This window comes from Panthera onca, chromosome A2 (assembly GCF_046562875.1).
Source record: "Panthera onca isolate mPanOnc1 chromosome A2, mPanOnc1 haplotype 2, whole genome shotgun sequence".
Taxonomy (NCBI): Eukaryota; Metazoa; Chordata; class Mammalia; order Carnivora; family Felidae; genus Panthera; species Panthera onca.
In genome coordinates this window covers 8,921,756-8,943,521 of record NC_138340.1, presented here as the reverse complement: position 1 = coordinate 8,943,521, position 21,766 = coordinate 8,921,756, and the positions used below count along the sequence as shown (strand labels likewise).

Below are 21,766 nucleotides of genomic sequence, written 5' to 3'. Positions count from 1 at the left end.
TGATCCTTGACAAAAGACAAAGGCAATTCAATAGAGAAAACACAGTTTTGTTGTTGTTGTTTTTTTTTTTGAGAGAGAGACAGAGTGTGAGCGGGTGAGGGGCAGAGAGAGGGAGACACAGAATCTGAAGGAGAATCTCCACGCTGTCAGCATGGAGCCTGAGGCAGGGCTCAAACCCACAAACCGTGAGATCATGACCTGAGCGAAGTTGGACGCTTAACCAACTGAGCCACCCAGGAGCCCCATAAAACACAGTCTTTCCAACAAAAAGTGCCAGGAAAAGTAGAATCCACGTGAAAAAATCTAGACACAGAGCTTGCACCTTTCACAAAAATTAACTCAAAATGGATTCATAGATCTTATAGAAAACCAAGACTAAAAAATTCCCAGGAGATAGCATAGGAGAAAATTTAGGAGACCTAGGGTTTGGTAATTATTATTTTTAGATACAACACCAAATCAGGATCCATGAAAGTAAAAGATACTAAGTTTGGCTTTATTAAAATGAAAACCCACTCTGTGAAAGACAGTTAAAGAGATGGAAAACAGAAACCACAGACTGAGAGAAAATCTTTACAAAACACTTCTCTGCTAAAGGGCTGGTATCCGAAATGTCCAAAGAACTCTTAAAATTCAGTAAGACAAGCAACTCAATTAAAAATGGGCAAAAGTTGGGTGGCGCAGTCGGTTAAGCGTCCGACTTCAGCCAGGTCACGATCTCGCGGTCTGTGAGTTCGAGCCCCGCGTCGGGCTCTGGGCTGATGGCTCGGAGCCTGGAGCCTGTTTCCGATTCTGTGTCTCCCTCTCTCTCTGCCCCTCCCCCGTTCATGCTCTGTCTCTCTCTGTCCCAAAAATAAATATTTAAAAAAAAAAAAAAAAAATGGGCAAAAGAGGGGGCGCCTGGGTGGCTCAGTCGGTTGGGCGGCCGACTTCGGCTCGGGTCATGATCTCACGGTCCGTGAGTTCGAGCCCCGCGTTGGGCTCTGTGCTGACAGCTCAGAGCCTGGAGCCTGTTTCAGATTCTGTGTCTCCGTCTCTCTGACCCTCCCCCATTCACGCTCTGTCTCTCTCTGTCTCAAAAATAAATAAACGTTAAAAAAAAATTTTAAAAAAAATGGGCAAAAGATCTGAACACACACTTCACCAAAGAAAATACATAAATGCTAATTAAGTATATAAAAAGATGCTCAACACCATGTCAAAAGAAACTGAGAAGGGGCGCCAGGGGGGCTCATTCTGCTGAGTGTCTGACTTCAGGTCGTGATCTCATGGTTCGTGAGTTTGAGCCCTGCATCGGACTCTGTGCTGACAGTTCAGAGCCTGGAACCTGCTTCAGATTCTGTGTGTCTCTCTCTCTGCCCCTCCCCTGATTGTGGTCTCTCTCTGTCAAAAATAAATAAACAAAAATTAAAAAAAAAAAAAAAAGAGATTGCAAATAAAAGAATGAGATATAGGGGAGCCTTGGTGGCTCAATAGGTTAAGCATTTGATTTCAGCTCAGGTCATGATCTCATGGTTTGTGGGTTCAAGTCCTGCATCAGGCTCTCTGCTGTCAGCACAGAGCCCACTTCCGACCCTCTGTCCCCCCTGCCCCCGCTCTGTCCCTCCCCTGCTCATGTTTCCTCACTCAAAAATAAATAAACATTAGGGGCGCCTGGGTGGCTCAGTCAGTTAAGCATCCAACTTCGGCTCAGGTCATGATCTCGTGGTTCGTGGGTTCGAGCCCCGCATCAGGCTCTGTGCTGACAGCTCAGAGCCTGGAACCTGCTTCAGCTTCTGTGTCTCCCTCTCTCTCTGCCTCTCCCCCATTTGCGTGCTCTCTCTCAAGAATAAGTAAACATTAAAAAAGGAAAAAATAATAAACATCAAAAAAATGAGATACCGCCAGATACTTATTACAATAACTAAAATTCAAGACCTTGAAAAAAAAAAACAAACAATAGTAAAGATGTGAGAGAAAATCATTCATTCATTCCACCCTCATTCATTGCTGATGGGAGTGGAAAATGTATCCCTATTCTGGAAGACAGGCAGTTTCTCAAAAAATAAACCTATTTTTTTTTTTTTTTAGCATACTATCCAGCAATCACCATCCTTCCTATTATGCCAAATGAGTTGAAAACTCACTCATAAAAAAACCTGCACATGAGGGGCGCCTGGGTGGCTCAGTAGGTTGAACATCCAACTCTTGATTTTGGCTCAGGTCACGATTCACGGTTCATGGGATCGAGTCCTGCACTGGGCTCTGCGCTGACAGGGCAGAGCCTGCTTGGGATTCTCTCCCCCACTCTCTCTGCCCCTCCCCTGCTCTTACATGTGCTCGCGCGCGCTCTCTCTCTCTCTCAAAAATAAGCAAATGTTTAAAAAAAAACTTTAGGGGCGCCTCGGTGGCTCAGTGGGTTGAGCGTCTGACTTCAGCCCAGGTCACGATCCCACACTTCGTGGGTTCGAGCCCCACATCGGGCTCTGTGCTGACAGGCTCAGAGCCTGGAGCCTGCTTTGGATTCTTCGTCTCCTCTCTCTGCCACTCCCCCACTCTTATCTCCCGAAAATAAACCCTGGAAAAAAAAAACTTAAAAAGAAAAACCCAGCACCTGAATATTTGTAAGAGCTTTATTCACAGTTGCCAAGACTTACAGGTAACCAAGATATCCTCCAACAGATGAATGGAAAATTAATCAATGGAACATCCATATGATGAAATATTCAGGGATAACCGGAAATGAGATATCCAGCCAAAAGACATGGAATAACCTCAAAGTCACATTGCCAGGGGAAAGCAGAGAATACGGTAAGGCTACAGACTGTAGGATTCCAAGCACAGTTCTGGACAGCAAAGTTCTGGAAGGAACAAAAGCGGGAGGCGGTGGACGAGCTACGGTTGCCAGGGATTTGCGGGTGGGAAGAAGGAATGAATAAACAGATGGACGACAAAGGACATTTAGGGCACTGAAAATACACTACATGATACAGAAACGATCGGCACACATCATCTCACATTGCCAAAGCCCTAAGACTGTGTAACGCAAAGAGTCTAGTTATTGCAATGTTTGTTTATTTTTGAAAGAGAGAGCGAGCAGGGGAAGGGCAGAGAGAGGGGGAGACAGAACCCCAAGCAGGCTCCGTGCCGTCAGCAGGGAGCCCGATGGGGGGCTTGAACCCACGAACCGTGAAATCATGACCTGAGCCGAAACCAAGAGTCGGATGCTTAACCAACTGAGCCACCCAGGCGCCCCAAAGCGTCCAGCTATTGTAAAGCGAGGACTTCGATGCATTAATACTGGCTCGTCAAATGTAACAAATGTACCACACTGATGTAAAATATAAAAAAAACAGGGCAAGCTGTATGAAGGCAGGGGGGTTATGTGGGAACTCTGTACATCCTGGTGAAGTTTTCTGTAAACCTAAAATTGCTGTAAAAAAAAAAAATAGTCTATCGGGGGGAAAAAAAAAGAGGAAGACAGATGCGCTATTCACTCCCGATGACTGAAAGAAGCCACTGTTCATTCAACTCCTTTGAATTTATTCCAATAACCTACGATAGCACTCTATGAGGCCTAAACCCCGAGACGCGCGCGACCAGAAATTTCCACTCAGTGTCTTCGTGAGAGCTCGCCACTGTATGCTCTGAGCAGGGAAACGAGTGCTTTCGTTACCAGCAGGAGCGTCTGGAACTCTGATGTGGATAAGGAGCCGATGTGGACAGGCGAGGACCTACACAGACGCCTTAGCAGACGCGGAGACATATTACCTTGACTTATACGTTGTGGGTATCTGTGAGGCGAGAGAGTCCCAGAATTCTTTGACCACAGAGGGGCATCTCTTGGACAATCACCCAAGAGTCTGTAAACACAGGGGACGCCACTGCTGCTCAGTGCCAAGACTGATGGCAGTCAGTTTGGGGCCTAAGGCCATCTTGCGCATCAAAAACCTAGGGCCAGCTTGAGGCCGTTGCAGGGAACTCCAGGAGGCACGAGAGGAAGTCACTGAAGCCTCTGCTGTGAAACCGCTAACAGGTGTGCCTGCTGCACAGCAATTTGACCGGCGTCCAGAATCTTCCTGTTTTGTCGTAAGGGGTGCCTATTCAGGACGGGCCATTTTACAAGTAACAGCAAAAACGGGCTCAAGTAAAATTTTAAACAAGGAATATGTTGCCTCCACAACACCAAAAGAATCTGAACAATAGTTATCTCTTTACCAAGAATTTTTTTTAAGAACTTAGACAAGGTGCGAAAGCCTCACATCGTATATACGGTGATGGCACGTCCCCTTTTCATGAGCTCTTCTCGTCAAAATTTTTGAAGTCCCAAATGACTTTAGAGGAGGATGTCGTTGGTATTACACTACTTGACGGCCAACTGCACCTGGCAGACTGTTGAAACAGGCACCGAACAAAACAGACGTGGCCAAACCTGTGACTGCACGACACCAATCTGTCGCTGAAGGGAGTCAGTCATTTCCGTAACGGTGGGGACTGGGAACACAGCCTCGAGTTTGCACTAATTCATTCTGAGGGGGCATTCATTGCTTGCAGATTTAAGAATAGGTCAAATAAGGCTGTTAAAAGGAGAACCAGAGGGAATAATTACTTTTTCATTAAATTAAGTGGTTTCTAACCAATGGTTTCCAATCCTTCAAGGCCCTTTTTAGTTTACAATGGGTCAGATTAAGTAATTTAACGGGGTGGGGAGGGGTGCAGTAAGATCTGTGGGGTCCCATAAGTGCCAAACACAATATTTAAACTTAATTTAGGAGACACTGGGTTCAGACCTGCTCTGCTCAGTGCGGGATATTTAAGAACAACGGGAGCTAAGACCATGGGAAATCAGGTAAGACCATGGTTCTCATGGTTAAGGGGAGACATGCTTAGCTGTCCTCTCTATCATAGTCAGCAACTCCCTTAAAATGATCAGGGGTACCCTGCTTAAGTTTAGTGGGGTCCCCGGGTGTAACTGCAAGGTAAGCCCTAGTACCGATCATGTGCCTGAGGTTCCTAAGTTAGCACGTTAGGGTAGCCGGCAAAATGCGTTCGGAACCTGTGCTGTGGAGGCCAGAAGCAGCAAGGAGGGTACTTTTATCTTTTTTTGTTGTGTAAATTCTTTTCACAGATGTTGAATTTCCAACTGGTAAAACTGCAGACCTGGGTTTTGAGACAGGGCAACTGAAGGGACCCCATGGGAAAAAGGCTGTTTTCTTCTTCTTCTCTCTGCTCCTTTTCCTGCTTCTATTCTTGCTAGGGCCTGCATCCCTGCCTTACACGTACCTTAACGTATGCTCTCTTTGTTGTTCTTTTTGATAATTTTTGTAATGTTTACTTATTTGAGAGAGGAAAGGGGGGAGAGAGAGAGAGGGAGGGACAGAAAGAGAGGGGAGACACAGAATCTGAAGGAGGTTCCAGGCTCCGAGCTGTCAGCACAGAGCCCGACGCGGGGCTCGAACCCACGCACCGCGAGATCATGACCTGAGCCGAAGCTGGACGCCTAACCGACTGAGCCACCCAGGTGCCCAAAACGTGTGCTCTCTTTGTAAAGGTCAAGGAATTAATGATATCTTTGGCGTTTTCCAGCAAAATACGTAACTTCTAAGGAGTCAGCAGGGGGCGTCATCATATACGTTTTCCAGGAACACTGACTCCAGATGATGCTGAGACCCCCCGGCTCCAGGGTGTAAGTGACTTACGGAGGACACAGGAGCACTCGCCCTCGTTGGACGAGTTCCCCGACACCCGAGAGGACACGTACACCAGACCACCGTCCTCAACAGAAACCCCAGGCCCTAAGCAAAGATGAGACTCCTTCTCCTTCTCCCTCCTGAGTCTCCTAAGTGCTCCATCTGAATCTGCTCTCTCTCTCTCTCTTCAATAAACTCTCTCTCACTTCCTGCTGGCTGGCATTTGATTTCCATCCTGTGCACAGCCAGGGAGCCTCTCGGCTGGTCCAGCGGAAACCCCTCTGGGTTCTCAGTCCCCGGCTGCCTGCATCAGCTTCAACACTTTTTTCTTTTGCTTCCCTCCTGTCTTGTTTTTTCCCATCACAGGCTATACTTCGAGGGAGGGGGGCGGCCTCTCTGTCCTGGTATTTACACACCGTTTCCTCCAGAGAGCCTGAGAACAGCGCCATCAGGGTTAGGAGCCTCTCCCGTGACCACTGGCTGCCCTACAGGGTTTAAGGGCCCTGGACTTAAATCAAGTGGAACGAATCCCTTTGCCGTGCCACAGGGGCACCTGAGTGTCGTGCCCTCTACCTGGAGGCTCAGGATCTTGGCTGCAGTAGAGGCAGGGGCAGAAGCAGCAGAGGTCCTTAAAGGTCCTGGTGAGTCCTCTGGGGTTAAGGAGCGTGGACTCAGGCCCCCATCTACTGGCTGCCTTTCACCCTTTCTTCTCTTTCTCTAATTAGCTGTTATTTCAGGACTGACCACGCAATGGGCCCTCCTTTTGCACAGGGTATAGTGCACCCCACCCAGGCATGTGAGGCCAACCCAGCCTCTGTCACAGCTTCCCCCCAACACAGATCCAAACCAGCAAATACGTGGAACAGGACCACTTCAAGGAGGGCCTCAATCCTACATCCCTCCTCCCAAACACCTAGGGATCCTGTGAACGGCCACCTCTGGTGGGCTGAACACAGAGCTGAGGCTGGGGAGGGTCACCAACACACCACAGGGCAGCACGGGTCACAGCGCGAGCTCCCCGGCACCCAGCGCCCACAGCACACGCCGCCTTCGGGCAGCAGAGCCGGTGAGCAAGTCAGAGCAAGAGAAGCAGGCCCGCAGCATGGGGGTCACGTCTGGACATGGCTCACGGTGACAAAACTTACGGTCGCCTGCAGAGATGTGGTTCCCGTGTACACGCATACATGCATCAAGATGGGAGGAAAAGGCTTACAAATCACATAACCAAGGCTCTGGGGACGGCAGGGCTGGCCCCTCAAGCAGCTCTGAAACGGCTTCAGAAACCAATGAAAAGAATCTGGTTTGGTGTTCCCCAGAGCTGGGAGGTGGGGCCGCGGCAAGAATTCTCGCACAGGGGTGGGGACCTCCGTGATTGGCATCTCTTGCCATCTCTAGAGACACCCCCCAGACTTTCCCATCAGCTTGACCAAGTTGGGGGCATAAGAGAAAGAGGGAAGGAGGAGGCTTAAACCGTGAGCAGCCAAACACCCAAAGATGTGAAATCTTACTGCTCATTACAAGGAGGAAAACGTGGGGAAGAAAAACGTGAGTGTGCGAGTGCTTGTTTTCATATAAAGAAACACGGACAGGATGCTCCAGAAATGATCACCGCTTATTTCTGGGGGTGGCTGAAGCCAGAGCTCTGGAGTGGACCAGATTTTTACGAACCCATGCATCCATTAGCTAAAGGTTTGTTTTTTTTTTTTTTTAATGTTTATTTTTGAGAGAGAGAGAGACAGGGAGACAGAGAATCTGAAGCAGGCTCTACACGGCTAGCAGAGAGCCTGATGTGGGGCTCGAACTCATGAACTGAACTGTGAGATCATGACCTGAGCTGAAGTCAGTCACTCAACCAACTGAGCCACCCAGGCGCCCCCCATGCATACATTATCTGAAGTAAATAGTCACTGGGACGCCTGGGTGGCTCAGTTGGGTAAGTGTCTGACTCTTGGTTTTGGCTCAGGTCATGATCTCAAGGTTCGTGGGTTCAGGCCCCACTTCGGGCTCTGCACAAGTGTCAGTGCAGAGCCTGGTTGGGATTTTCTCTCTCTCCCTAGCTCCCCGCCCCTCCCCCACTAATGCAGTCTCTCTCTCAAAAATGAAAACTAAAAACTAAAATGAAATAAAATAGTAATATATATAAACCACATTTTTTTACTGTTATTTTATTTTTAAGATTTTAAGTAATTTCTACACCCAACATGGGGCTCTAACTCATAACCCCGAGATCAAGAATCACGTGATGCATCAACAGAGCCAGCCAGGTGCCCCATATCTTTCTAATAGCCTTTATTTTGAATGAACTTGTTTTGCTCTTTAAAATTAAAAAAAAATTTTTTTGGGGGGGTGGGCGGGATGCCTGGGTGGCTCAGTAATTAGAGAGTGAAAGAGAATCGCAAGCAGCCTCTGAGCCCAATTCAGGACGCGAACTCACAAACCGTGAGATCATGACCTGAGCTGAACTTAAATTCAGCTCAGGTCATGATCTCACGGTTTGTGAGTTCGCGTCCTGAATTGGGCTCAGAGGCTGCTTGCGATTCTCTTTCACTCTCTAATTCTCTCTCTCACTCTCTAATTCTCTCTCCCCCCTCCCCCGCCCCTCCCATTTGTGTGTTTGCGTTCTCAAAATAAATAAACTTAAAAAGTATTTTTAAGATTAAGTAGCGTATTATAATATACTAGGGATTTAGTCCTCACCCATTAAATGTATTAGGATTATCAAAGATTGATGCAACTTTTGAGTAGTTTTCCTCATATCAATTAAAATAGGAATTCATTTACCTTAAACTTTAACAATATTACAGAATTCAAATTTCCAAAGCTCTCTGGGGGCATACAAATAAAAAGCTGACCTAAAACATAAAATCTACCTGAGAACCTCAAATACACCCATCTCACATCTTGAGACTCTTTTGCCTACAAAGGAACAGATTCTCTGTTTGGTTTCATAATTCCTTGCCTTACTCCCATTGTATCTTTATTTATTTATTTTTTAAATGTTTATTTATTTTTTTGAGAGAGACAGTGTGAATGGGGGAGGGGCAGAGAGAGAGACAGAAGGAGACACGGAATCCGAAACAGGCTCCAGGCTCTGAGCTGTCAGCACAGAGCCCAACGTGGGGCTCGAACTCACGGACCGTGAGATCATGACCTGAGCCGAAGTTGAACGCTCAACCGACTGAGCCACCCAGGCGCCCCCTCCCATTGGATCTTTAAATCAACCTACATTTTCAAAGTCCAAGAACTAAAAATTCATTGCTCTCGCAAACAAAACAGGATCACTAATGGCTAAAGGAAACTACATGGAGTTAAAGGCTGCGATATGCAATATATAAACTTATATGAGAAAAGAAACGCAGGGGCACCTGGGTGGCTCAGTCGGTTAAGCATCCGACTTTGGCTCAGGTCATGATCTTGCGGTTCGTGGGTTCGAGCCCCTCTGCTGACGGTGCAGAGCCTGGAACCTGCTTTGGATTCTGTGTCTCCCTCTCTCTATGCCCCCACTCCCCTGCTCATGTTCTGTCTCTCTCAAAAATAAACATTTAAAAAAAGATCTAAATGTATACAAATATATACATATATATATATATATATATATATGTATATATATGTAAAAACTCCATATATTCATATATCTCACGGTTAGTGGGTTCAAGCCCCACGTCGGGCTCTGTGCTGACAGCTCAGAGCCTGGAGCCTGCTTCGGATTCTGTGTCTGTCTCTCTGCCCCTCCCCTGCTCTTGCTCTGTCTCACTCTCAAAAATAAATAAACGTTAAAAAAAAATGCAAATATTTGAATCAGGTGAGATAAGCAGCCTGCTTCCCCACGAAAACTCCCATTCCCAGTCTGTGGTCCAGACCGCACCTGTTGGGATACAGCCCCCGGGCCCAGTTCCTGGTGACGGGGGTGTGGGGGTGGGGGCAACACCCGAGCAGCCACAGGAATGAAGTGACAGGAATGAAGGGGGGGAGCTACATATACACCTCTCTCAGGGCATAATGGAAACATTCGTCTCTCAGGGTTCAATTCTTGCAAGTCAGGAAACCACCGGCCAGATGTGACTTAAGGATCTGACTCAAAAGAACTTCCAAATTCACAAACTCTTTGTCCAGAAGGCAGATCTCCTGACCTTCCCGGACTTTGTCAATGTACACAAATTACTGCGAGTGCACCTACACTGCAGACGCAGAGCTCAAGCCTGTGTCTAGAAACAGGCCCAGGAGGGGGGCGCCTGGGTGGCTCAGTAGGTTAAGCGTCCAACTCTTGGGTTTTGGCTCACGCCATGATCTCACGGTTCGGGGGTTCGAGCCCCATGTCAGGCTGTGTGCTGACGGTGTGGAGCCTGCTTGGGATTCCTTCTCTCTCGTCCTCCCCCACTTGCACGGTCGGAAGGAAGGAAGGAAGGAAGGAAGGAAGGAAGGAAGGAAGGAAGGAAAAGAAGTACAAGGAAACCACGATTACAACCTCAGAAGGAGAAACACTGCCCTGTTCTCTAACCCCATCCCCCATGTACACAAGCACCCCCAGCTTTCCTTGGTTCTGCAGATTCTCTCAGCTCCTTCTGGGGTGTCTGAACAGGTAGGGCACCTGCTGGGGGAGGCTCTCCAGGAAGAACCAACTGGGCCTTCAAGTATTTCCCTTTCTAGGCTCAAGGTGGGGGGCCTTGCCATAATTTTTTTTTTTTAATGTTTATTTTTGAGAGAGACAGACAGACAGACAGGCAGAGTGAGCAGAGGAAGGGCAGAGAGAGAGGGAGACACAGAATCCATAGCAGGCTCCAGGCTCCGGGCTGTCAGCACAGAGCCCGACGAGGGGCTCGAACCCACAAACCGCGAGATCGTGACCTGAGCCGAAGTCGGACGCTTAACCGACTGAGCCACCCAGGTGCCCCAAGGGGGGAGCCTTACCTTAGAAACACTGACCTCAGGCTTCTGCTTCCTACCAACTTGCTCTGAACCACCAGTAACATTTTAAAAGTGATAAGCCTACTGTGAAAAAAAATCGCTCATATCCAGCGTTTATGTATGTGTAAGGGAGGGAAGAAAATTGTAAGGCATTTTTTTAGTTCAACAACACACACACACACACACACACACACACACACACACACACACACATATCTACTCCTTTCAAAAACCATAAATATGTCAGTTAATTATTATTTCCATGGCAAGAAACTTTGGAAACAATAATTATTGAACACCTTTCGAGGTGGTACAAGTCTAAGTCCTGATATTGCATTTGAAATCACCCAAAAGGACAACTCTCTGAGCGTTACTACACCTGCTCATGGGAAGAAAAAAAGGAAACAAAAATTTTAATAGACGAAACAAGGAAATGTTCCCCCCCCCCCCAAAATTTACCCCTTTCTTGCCTCTTTGTAGAATTTTATACTTTCAAGATCTATGCATTAAATACATCTTATTAGAAAACGCAGGCTTAAAGAAGTTGAATACAGTCACAAACTCAGGTGAGGCAATCCTGACAGGACACAGCACCCAGGGAAGTTTCCAAAGAGGAACCGCCACCCAAAGGACTTCCCACAGGATGTCTGTCCTCAGGAAAGATACTGCGAGGAGAGGCAAAGGAATTTCATGCTATGTATTCCAGGTGGTTACTCTCGGCTTTCTTCTTACGTAAAATATTCACAGGCAAAAAAAAAAAAAAAAAAAATCTTTAAAAAGAGCCATTCGCGGCTCTGTGGATAAACGATAAAATACTGCGTAATTTTGAAATGCATCACGGAGAACAAACAGTTAATAAAGATGCTGTGAACTGGAGAGGGAAGATGGCGTTTCGGAATGCAGGGAAGGATCTGGAAATTAAAGCATTTATTTCCAGTCTTACGAAGAGCTAGCCTGGGGGCACAGGGTCGTGGCTTTGAGACCCCACTCCCCGGGCATCTGGAAAAGTGAGGGGAAAACGGGTACCCCCCCCCTTCCTCCCGGGAGAGACGGACTGGGGACCCCGCAGACCACAGCTCCTCCCGCGCCCGGACCCCGGAGACCGAGGCGTGACCGTCCCCCGATGACCCTCCGGTGGTCATCGCCCAGTCTACGGGAGGCGCGGCCGCGCACAGCGACGGGACAGGACGCCCGGGTCCCCGGCTGCCGCCCGGCCCCGCGCTGCGTGCCGCGCCGGCAGCGGACTCGGGTCCGCACACTCCGGGCGGGGGTCACGGCCGCGAGCCCAGGTCCCGCCGCCCCCGGTTCCCGACTCCCGGCCCCGCACACTCACCATCGCTCGGTTTCCGGGGTGCCGGGTCGCCCACCATCCGGCTGCCGCGGCCAGCGCAGGTCGCGGCGACCCAGGACGCGGCGGAACCTCCCGAAGCCCTCAAGGACGGCGCCAGCGGGTGCGAGGCTCGGCCGCACAGCAGCCACCGCACACGGCCCTCGCCGTCCACGGCGTCCACGGCGCGTCGCCCGCACGTACGGCTCCGGTGGCTCCCCTGATTGGACGGCTCGCACGGCCCCGCCCCCTCCCGCCTGAGCGACAGCGGGCCGGAGGTCACGCCTTTGAGCCGACCTTGCTTGGGCGGGGGGCTGCCGCCCGTTGTCTCCAAGGCCATGGCTGGGAAGCGCGAGGCCGCCGGGCCGCTCGCGGAACCGTGACCCTTCCTCACAAGCGCACACGCAAGTGACCTCGCCATTCGTAAGCATGAGTCCGGTTCCATGTTGGTCTTTGATCATTTTCCAGCAGGGAGTCGTCTGCCCACCGCGCCCCCAACCCCCACTCCTTTGGTCTTCAAAGACTCTCGAAGCCTTGGGGCCACTGAGCTTGGAGGGAGGTTTGAGCCCCACAGTCCCAGACCAGGCCCGAAGCCTCAGGTGCTCGCATGTGAGAAAACCTTCCAGTGTAATTCCGTGGATACTTCTCTGTCCAAAGACGGAAGAAGGAAAACCGAAAGAACACTGCTTGATGGCAAAGAATAGACGGTGAAGGTCTAAAGGATGAACAAAGCGTCGGGACGGGGTCACCTAGGGGGCAGGACAGTGGTGAGCCCGGGAGGGAACCAACATGAGACTCTCGCTGCGGCCCACAGTTAGGAATCTTCGTGATGCTTCCAAGGATGTATTACTAGCAAATCCTACCACAAAACATTTTGTACACTCTTTTCTCAGTATGTTGGATGATCAAAGACTTTAAGAAGTTATTAAGGTCGAAAAAGAACAATTTGTAAGTTTGTTTCTTCTGTAACGGGGCAGTGTGAGTTTTCATTCTCGGGTGTGGCAGAAAAAAATTGGTAACAAGCCAACTGTCTATTTAGAAAGAATGAGTTACATAAACTCATCATACGTACTTTAAAAATCAAAGGGGGATGGGGCGCCTGGGTGGCGCAGTCGGTTAAGCGTCCGACTTCAGCCAGGTCACGATCTCGCGGTCCGTGAGTTCGAGCCCCGCGTCAGGCTCTGGGCTGATGGCTCGGAGCCTGGAGCCTGTTTCCGATTCTGTGTCTCCCCCTCTCTCTGCCCCTCCCCCGTTCATGCTCTGTCTCTCTCTGTCCCAAAAATAAATTAAAAACGTTGAAAAAAAAAAAAAATCAAAGGGGGAGGCACCTGGCGCCAGCCAGGTCTTGATTTGGGCTCAGGTCATGATCTCACCACTTCTGGGTTCCAGCCCCACACTGCCAGTGAGGAGCCTGCTTGGGATTCTCTCTCTCTCTCTACCCCTCCCCTGCTTGCGCACATGTGAGCTGCTCACTCGGGCGCTCTCTCTCATAAATAAGTAGATAAACTTTAAAAAAAACCTGCTTTGAGAGGCGCCTGGGTGGCTCAGCTGATTGAGCGTCTGCCTTCGGCTCAGGTCAGGATCTCACCGTTTGTGAGTTCGAGCTCTCTGTCGGGCTCTGTGCTGACAGCTCAGAGCCTGGAGCCTGCTTCCAATTCTGTGACTCCCTCTCTCGATGCCCCTCCCCTGCCCATGCTCTGTCTTTGCCTCTCTCTCAAATAAATAAACATTAAAAAAATTTTTAATGAAAAAACACCTGCTTAAAACAAAACAAAGGTATGATATGAAAAGATCAACGAGTATGCATTAATAGAACAAATATACTAACCATATATATATATATATACACACACACACACACACACACACACACACACGTACACACCAGGTCACCTCTTGTATAACCTGTAGAGACAGGAGGATCCCCACCACCCTCCCATCCCCCTCACCAAGGTTTGCTTGAGTAGCAGAGACTAAAACGCACCTACCAGAAACGTGTGAAAAGGTTTATCAACTTTCATAATGGAAGTTTCTGGGGAGGGCAAAGCAGGCCTTCTCAAGCAGGTGAGAAATGCCTTGAGAAAGCAAGGGAAGGAGACTGGCCTGGTTTTTATTCAGGTTGGTTGGAGGGTGGCTAGGGTGAGAGTTTGTGCTCATGGGCAGGGACTTATGTGATTGACTCTCTTGCCAGGGCCAAAACTGAGCACCCAGGCTTTCTTATCACCTTATACAGATGTGGAGCCCAAAGGGTAGAGGGAGGGATATAAAATGTTAAGAGTCATCTGTCAGATAATGGGAAATATCTCTGCCCCAGGTGACTGGCACTTGTAAATTCCTAGGGATAAGAGCACTAAAAGCCAGTCTTGGCCTAATATGTGGCCTTTAATTCTGTCCCTGACACAGGGCTCTTGAAACTATGTAAATTTCTTAAAAAAAATTTTTTTTGGATGTTTATGTTTTGAGAGAGACAGACAGACAGACAGACGGGGACAGGGTGTGAGCGGGGGAGGGGCAGAGAAGGAGACACAGAATCTGAAGCAGACTCCAGGCTCTGAGCTGTCAGCACAGAGCCTGATGCGGGGCTCGAACTCATGGAACACGAGATCATGACCTGAGCCGAAGTCGGATGCCCAACCGACTGAGCCACCCGGGTGCCCCGAAACTATGTAAATTTCTAAGTGATACCAGCACTGGGAGAAACTTTTGTTCTAATGAGGCGACTCTGGGTGGGCTCCTGGGTGGGGGCTGGTCGCCAGGAAGTCCAAGCCACGATTAGGAGCTTGGAATTTTTAGCCCAGCCCCCATCCCCCAGAGAGGGGGGAGAAGCTGGAAATGGAGTTAATAATTGATCATGCCTACATTAGTAAGGCTCCATAAAATCCCAGTAATATGGGATTTGGAGACTTTGGGGGTGGGGGACCCAACCATGTACTGGGAGGGTGACATACCCCAACTCCGTAGGGGCCAAGTACTCTCCCTACCTATCTCTTCACCTGGCCTTTCATTTGCATCTCTTATCATATCCTTTAATAAACTGGTTAAGTGTAAGTAAGTTTTCCCTGACTTCTGGAAGGTGCCCTAACAAATTAATTGAACCCAAGCAGGAGATTGTGAGAACCTCTGATTTGTAGCAGGACAGAAGTTGTGAGTAACCTTGTTGGGACTTACTACATGTGACCAGCATCAGAACTGGGATGGGAGAGGTCCTGTGGGACTGAGCACTTAACCTGTGGGATCTACACTACCTACAGATGGATAGTGTCAAGACTGAGTTAAATTACAGGACCCCCAGCTAGTATCACACTTGTGTGTGTGTGTGTGGGGGGGGGGAACCCTCACACACGTTTGGTGACCAGAACTGTTGGAAGTAAAGTGTTCTCAGGAAATATAAAGGAGACACATAGGGGAAAAGAAGTGGGTTTTCTCTACTCCAGAATAATACTGGATTTTCCCAATGTATATCAGCAGTCAAATATTTAAAAGTGGAGTCAGAGACTTCTGGTTTCTTCTCTGGCACGTAAGAAGTTTAGAAGGTGACATTTCTATATTTGCCAGGTAAAAGCAAGTAAGCTTAAAAAAAAAAAAATCAATGATCTATCAAAGAATTGAGGTCACAATACAAACTGCCTTCTCCAAAAATAATAGCCATTTTGATACATTCCTACAATGGTCTGTTCTTAACAAGACCTGTCCTCCAAAGACTGTTTTTTCAAGAATCACATGGGGGGCAGGGAAGGAAATAACTAACTCCATTTCTCCCCAGCCTTTCTGCCTGACCTAAGGTGAGGGTGTAGGGAACCGAGATAGACTTGTGAGGTTCACAGGTCATTTTTCACCGCTCACAGCCAACGCGTGGTGCGTTTTCCAAAACTATTTCCCCAACTCTCCCAACACCAGCTGGGTGGCCTACAGTTCAATGCAGTTCAAACGCTAACCAGAGTCCGTATCAGACTCTACGGTTTAAGGGCACAGCCCACAAAAGGACCGCCGCATCAGCCGCCAGCTGCAAAGGGGAGGCCCCGACCCAGGAGGTTCTCTAGGTGCACTCCCATGCTTGTTAATTCAGCAGAAACACTACTGGAACTCACAAAAGCTCTTTATTTTTTATTCCTGATTTATTATAAAAGCTACAAGTCAGGAACAGCCCAATGGAAGGGGTGTGCAGGACGAAGTAGGTGGGGGAAGGGAGGGAACTCCCGTGCCTGCTCCGGATACAACACCCTCCCAGCACACTGATGTCTTCACCAGCTTAGCATCTCTCTGAATCCTGAGGTTTAAGGGTTTGGGTGAAGTTTCCGTGCGTAGATAGGCACGACTGATGAAATCATTGGTGGTTGGGGAATCACTCAAACTGTAGCTCCAACCCACTCCCTGCAGGTTGGGGGCTGGGCTGAACGTTCTAAGATCCGAGCTGAGATCAAGATCTTCACTAACTGAGCCACCCCAGGTGCCCCAGACATTTTTCTTATTATACCAAAGGTCACAGCCCAGAGACATGTGATCATTAAAATAGTGACATCAAGACTATAGAACACTTCTCTCCACCCAAGACATTCCATCAGAAAACTCCCGTTGAACAACCGTGGAATAAACAAAGAACTGTACATTTCAGAACTTAAAGAAGTCTCTATAGTACCCCCAAAGATCACATGGGTGACAAAAGGGCACCTGAGAGCATTTTAGCCTTTGGCAGCTACACCAGAGAGTAAACACAACCTAAACCCTACTCAGATAAACACAAACCCTTACACCAAAGGCCTATTTACCTCAGTTCCTTTTTCACGGTACATCGTGCCTGGCATTCAACAACAACAGCAACAACAGTATCAAAATACACAGTTTGAGGAGATTATACAAGTAAAAGAACTCGACTCAGATGTAGCAGATATGTTACAATTATTAGACCAGAGACATAAAGCAACCATGATTAATATGCTAAGCACTTTTGGGGTGACTGGGTGGTTCGATCGGTTCAGCGTCTGACTCTTGGTTTTGGCTCAGGTCATGATTTCATGGTTCGCGAGTTCGAGCCCTGCATCGGGCCCTGTGCTGACAGGGTAGAGCCTACTTGGGATTCTCTCTCTCTCTCCCCCCCCCCCCTGCCCCTCCCCTGCTAGCTCTGTCTCTCAAAAAATAAATGAAGGGGCGCCTGGGTGGCTCCGTTGGTTAAGCATCTGGCTTTGGCTCAAGTCATGATCTCAACAGCTCATGAGTTTGAGCCCTGCATCAGGTTCTGTGCTGACAGTTCAGAGCCTGGAGCCTGCTTCGGATGCGGTGTCTCCCTCTCTCTCTGCCTCTCCCCCACTCATGCTCCGTCTCTCTCTCTCTCAAAAATAAACATTAAAAATTTAAATTAAAAAATTAATTAATTAATTAGAAAAATCAGGGGTGCCTGGGTGGCTCAGTAGGTTAAGTGTCTGACTTCGGCCCAGATCATGAACTCATGGTTCATGAGTTCGAGCCCTGCATCAGGCTCTGTGCTGACAGCTCAGAGCCTGGAGCCTGCTTCAGATCCTGTGACTCCTTCTCTCCCTGCCTCTCCCCAGCTCACGCTCTGTCTCTTAAAAATGAATAAATGTTAAAAATTTTCTAAAAAAATTAACAAAAAATATGCTAAGTGTTTTAATAAGAAACAGTGGAGGGGCACCTGGGTGGCTCCGTCGGTTAAGCGGCCGACTTCGGCTCAGGTCATGATCTCACGGTTCGTGAGTTCAAGCCCCGCGTCGGGCTCTGTGCCGACAGCTCAGAGCCTGGAGCCTGCTTCACATTCTGTCTCTCCCTCGCTCTCTCTGCCCCTTCCCTGCTCATGTTGTGTCTCTCTCTGTCTCAAAAATAAATAAACATTAAAAAAATAAATAAATAAAAATAAAAATAAAAAAAGAAACAGTGGATAACATGCAAGAACAGATAAGTAGATAATATTTTTTGTTTTTATTCTTAAAAAATTTTAAAGAAATTTTTTTAACGTTTATTATTGAGAGACAGAGCATGAGCAGGGGAGGGGCAGAGAGAGAGGTAGACACAGAATTCGAAGCAGGCTGCAGGCTCCAAGCTGTCAGCACAGAGCCTGATGGGCGCCCAAACTCACAAACCACAAAATCATGACCTGAGCCGAAGTCGGACACTCAACTGAATGAACCACCCAGGCACCCCGTAGATACTCTACTCAGAGATGAAAACTAAGAAAAAACCAAAAGAAATATGCATGAAATGAAAAACAACAACAACAACAACAACAACCAAAACAATAGAAGAAAAATGAAGAATTCCTTTGGGGGCCTTTTAAATATTTTTTTAAAATTTTTTTTAACATTTATTTATTTTTGAGACAGAGAGAGACAGAGCATGAACAGGGGAGGGGCAGAGAGAGAGGGAGACACAGAATCCGAAACAGGCTCCAGGCTCTGAGCTGTCAGCACAGAGCCCGACGCGGGGCTCGAACTCACGGACCGTGAGATCATGACCTGAGCCGAAGTCGGACGCTTAACCGACCGAGCCACCCAGGCGCCCCAGGGGGCCTTTTGAATACAGTGGAAGTATGTGAGGAAGGATTCAGTGGGCTTGAAGAAATGTCAATAGAATTTCCAAAACTGAAATGCAAAGAGAATAAACAAAAAACACAAAACAAATCTAAGAAATGTGGGACAATTATACAAGGTGTAACATAAACATAATTGGAATACATGAGGGAGAAGAAAACCGGAAAGGAACAGGAGCCAGAAGTCAAACAATAGTACCCAATTAATGTTAGACACCAAACTACAGATCCAGGAAGCCCAGGGATCACCAAAGAGGATAAAAACCTAGAAATGCACACCTAGAAATGTCATATTCAAAGTTGAGGGGAAAAGGCAAAGAGAAAAACTTGAAAGAAACTAGGGGGAGAAAACCTTAATTATATAGAAAGAAAGAAAAGAATTAAATCTGACTTATTTTCAGAAACCATGTTGGGGCGCCTGGGTGGCTCTGTCGGTTGAGCATCCGACTTCGGCTCAGGTCATGATCTCGCGGTCCGTGAGTTTGAGCCCCGCGTCGGGCTCTGTGCTGACCGCTCAGAGCCTGGAGCCTGTTTCAGATTCTGTGTCTCCCTCTCTCTGATCCTCCCCCGTTCATGCTCTCTCTGTCTCAAAAATAAAATTAAAAAAAAAAGAAACCATGCAAGTAGGAAAAGAGTTTTGTTAAATAGAAAGCGTTGAAAGAACAAAAAAACAAAAAAACAAACAAACAAAAAAAACACACCCAGCTATAATTCTGTGTCAAACAAAATTATCCTTCAAAAGTGAGGGAAAAGAGTGCCTGGGTGGCTCAGTCGGTTCAGCGTCCGACTCTTGGTGTTAGCCCAGGTCATGATCTCGCGATTTGTGGGTTCAAGCCCCACATCAGGCTGTGTACTGACAGCATGGAGCCCGCTTGGGATTCTCTCTCTCCCTCGCTCCCTGCCCCTCCCCAGCTCGTGGTGCACACATGCTTGCTCTCTCTCCTTCAAAATAAATAAATAAACTTAAAAAACATGACTGAGAAAAAAAAGATTTTCTGAGACAAACGAAACTTGAGGGAGTTTGTCATCAGTAAAACCTGCTTCCCAAGGAATGTTAAAAGAAACTCGTCAGGGGGCGCCTGGGTGGCTCAGTCGGTTAAGCGTCCAACTTCAGCTCAGGTCCTGGTCTCACGGTCCGTGGGTTCGAGCCCCACATCGGGCTCTGCGCTGACCACTCAGAGCCTGCAGCCTGCTTTGGATTTTGTGTCTCCCTTTCTCTCTGCCCCTCCCCTGCTTGCACTCTTTCTCAAAAATAAATAAACATTAAAAAAATTAAGAAAGGGGCGCCTGGGTGGCGCAGTCGGTTAAGCGTCCGACTTCAGCCAGGTCATGATCTCGCGGTCCGTGAGTTCGAGCCCCGCGTCAGGCTCTGGGTTGATGGCTCGGAGCCTGGAGCCTGTTTCCGATTCTGTGTCTCCCTCTCTCTCTGACCCTCCCCTGTTCATGCTCTGTCTCTCTCTGTCCCAAAAATAAATAAAAAACGTTGAAAAAAAATAAAACAAAAAAAAAAATTAAGAAAAAAGAAACTCATCGGGAAGAAGGTAATAATAAAGAAAGGGAGAATGTTAGAGAAGGAATCAGTAAAGGTAAAATACAAGGACGTGCTTTTGCTATTGGTATTTAATCTGACAAATACACTTTGTTCAAAGCCATAATAGCAATGTTTTCAGTGCACAGACCTTATAAACAAAAATTAATGACAGCAATGTCACAAGGGAGAGGGAGGGAAGAATTGGAAATACTCTGTTATGAGGTACTTCCTCATCCAGAGAGTGGTATAGTGTTGCTTCAGACAGGGCTTGGGTTAGCTGTAAATACATATCAAAACTCGAGCCTAACAACTAAAGAAGGTATAATGATATGCTGGGAGAGCGGAAGAAATGAAATGTGGTAAAATGTTCAATAAAAGGCAGAGAAGGAAGAAGAAAGTAGAAAACAAAGAAAGAACAAAGGCAGCAAACGGGAAACAATAAAATATATAGGTTTTTTTAATGCTTATTTATTTTTGAGAGACAAAGAGAGCACAGGTGAGGGAGGGGCAGAGACAGAAGGAGACACAGAATCTGAAGCAGGCTCCAGGCTCCGAGCTGTCCGCGCAGAGCCCGACGCGGGGCTTGAACTCGTGAACTGCGAGATCATAACCTGAGCCAAAGTCGGATGCTCCATCAACTGAGTCATCCCAGTGCCCCTAGATTTTAATCAAAAATCTTCTTAAACATTAGCGGTCTAAATACAAGGGAAAGACAAAAACTGTCTCAGTGGATAACAAAATAACAATTACGTGTTGTCTACAAGGGTCACGCTTTACATACAAAGATTCACGTAGATTAAAAGTAAGAGATGGGAAAAGATATACCATGGCATGCCAACACTGAACACAAGAAAGCTGGTATAGGTATATTACCTTTGGAGCATCACATGATGATAAAGGGGTCAAGTCTCCAAGAAGACACAGCACTCCTTCAAAGGTATGTGTGTAACAGTGGGGCAAAACACATGAGGCAAAAACTGAAAGAACTCTAAGACGAAATAATTGAACCCGTTACTACACCAGCCCCCATCAGTAATTAGCAGGTCCAACAGGCAGAGATAATGAAGGACACTGTTAACACCATCAGACAAGTGGCTTTCGTTGAAACCTATGCAACACCTCATCCAAACACAGCACAATGAATATTCTTCTGAGGTTCATGTGGACCTCATTCTGGGCCACAGCCAGACCACATTCTGGGCCATAAAACACACCCTAACAAACTTGGAGAGAAAAGGAAGAAAGGAAGAAAAAGAAAGAAAGAAAGAAAGAAAGAAAGAAAGAAAGAAAGAAAGAAAGAAGAGAAAAGAAAAGAGAAAAGAAAAGAAAGAAAGAGCGAGCAAATTATGCTTGTAAACCAAAATTATATTAACTTGGAAATCAATAATAGAACAATGGTTGGGAAATCTCCACACACCCAAATATCATATGGGTCAATAAGAGCACCGATTTTGCTCTTATCCCCATATGTCATATCCCCACCAGGCACCGATTTTGAAAGCCACCCAATGATGAGAGTACCTCTGTGGAAATTTCCAGTGGTCCAGTTCACGCACCCCAAAGGAGCAAAAACTCTGAGAATAGACCCCATGAGGAGGTAAGAAGAGTGGTTTTATTTTACCTGTGCCACCTTCTCCCCAAAGGCAGCACAGCTCCTTCCCAAGAGAGACGGTGTTGGCCCATAATTCCCCCCATGGGGAAAGTGAAACGTTGTAAGAGAGCACTTTGATTCCCCCGGTGGTGTGGGATGCTGTTCAGAAGGCTCGCCACTTTCCTGTCTCACCGAAAATACTGAG

At 47.5% G+C, this 21,766-nt stretch overlaps 1 protein-coding gene across 5 annotated transcripts in view; it reads right to left on the bottom strand.

Moving 5' to 3' along the window:
* Positions 1-21,766, bottom strand: part of LOC132678237 (uncharacterized) — a 46,396-nt gene that overhangs the window by 12,896 nt on the left and 11,734 nt on the right. The window contains exon 1 of one of the 5 annotated variants that reach the window (XM_078443355.2): positions 11,908-12,301. The exons of 2 other annotated variants lie outside the window; for them this stretch is intronic. Coding sequence is in view for 1 of the 3 variants with exons in the window: in XM_078443356.2 (XP_078299482.1) it covers positions 11,908-11,910 (3 nt within the window). In the remaining 2 variants the exon portion in view is untranslated. Of the gene's footprint in view, positions 1-11,907; positions 12,302-21,766 lie in introns of those variants that run through there. 2 more of the 5 variants (XM_078443356.2, XM_078443358.2) reach the window with 2 other exon arrangements.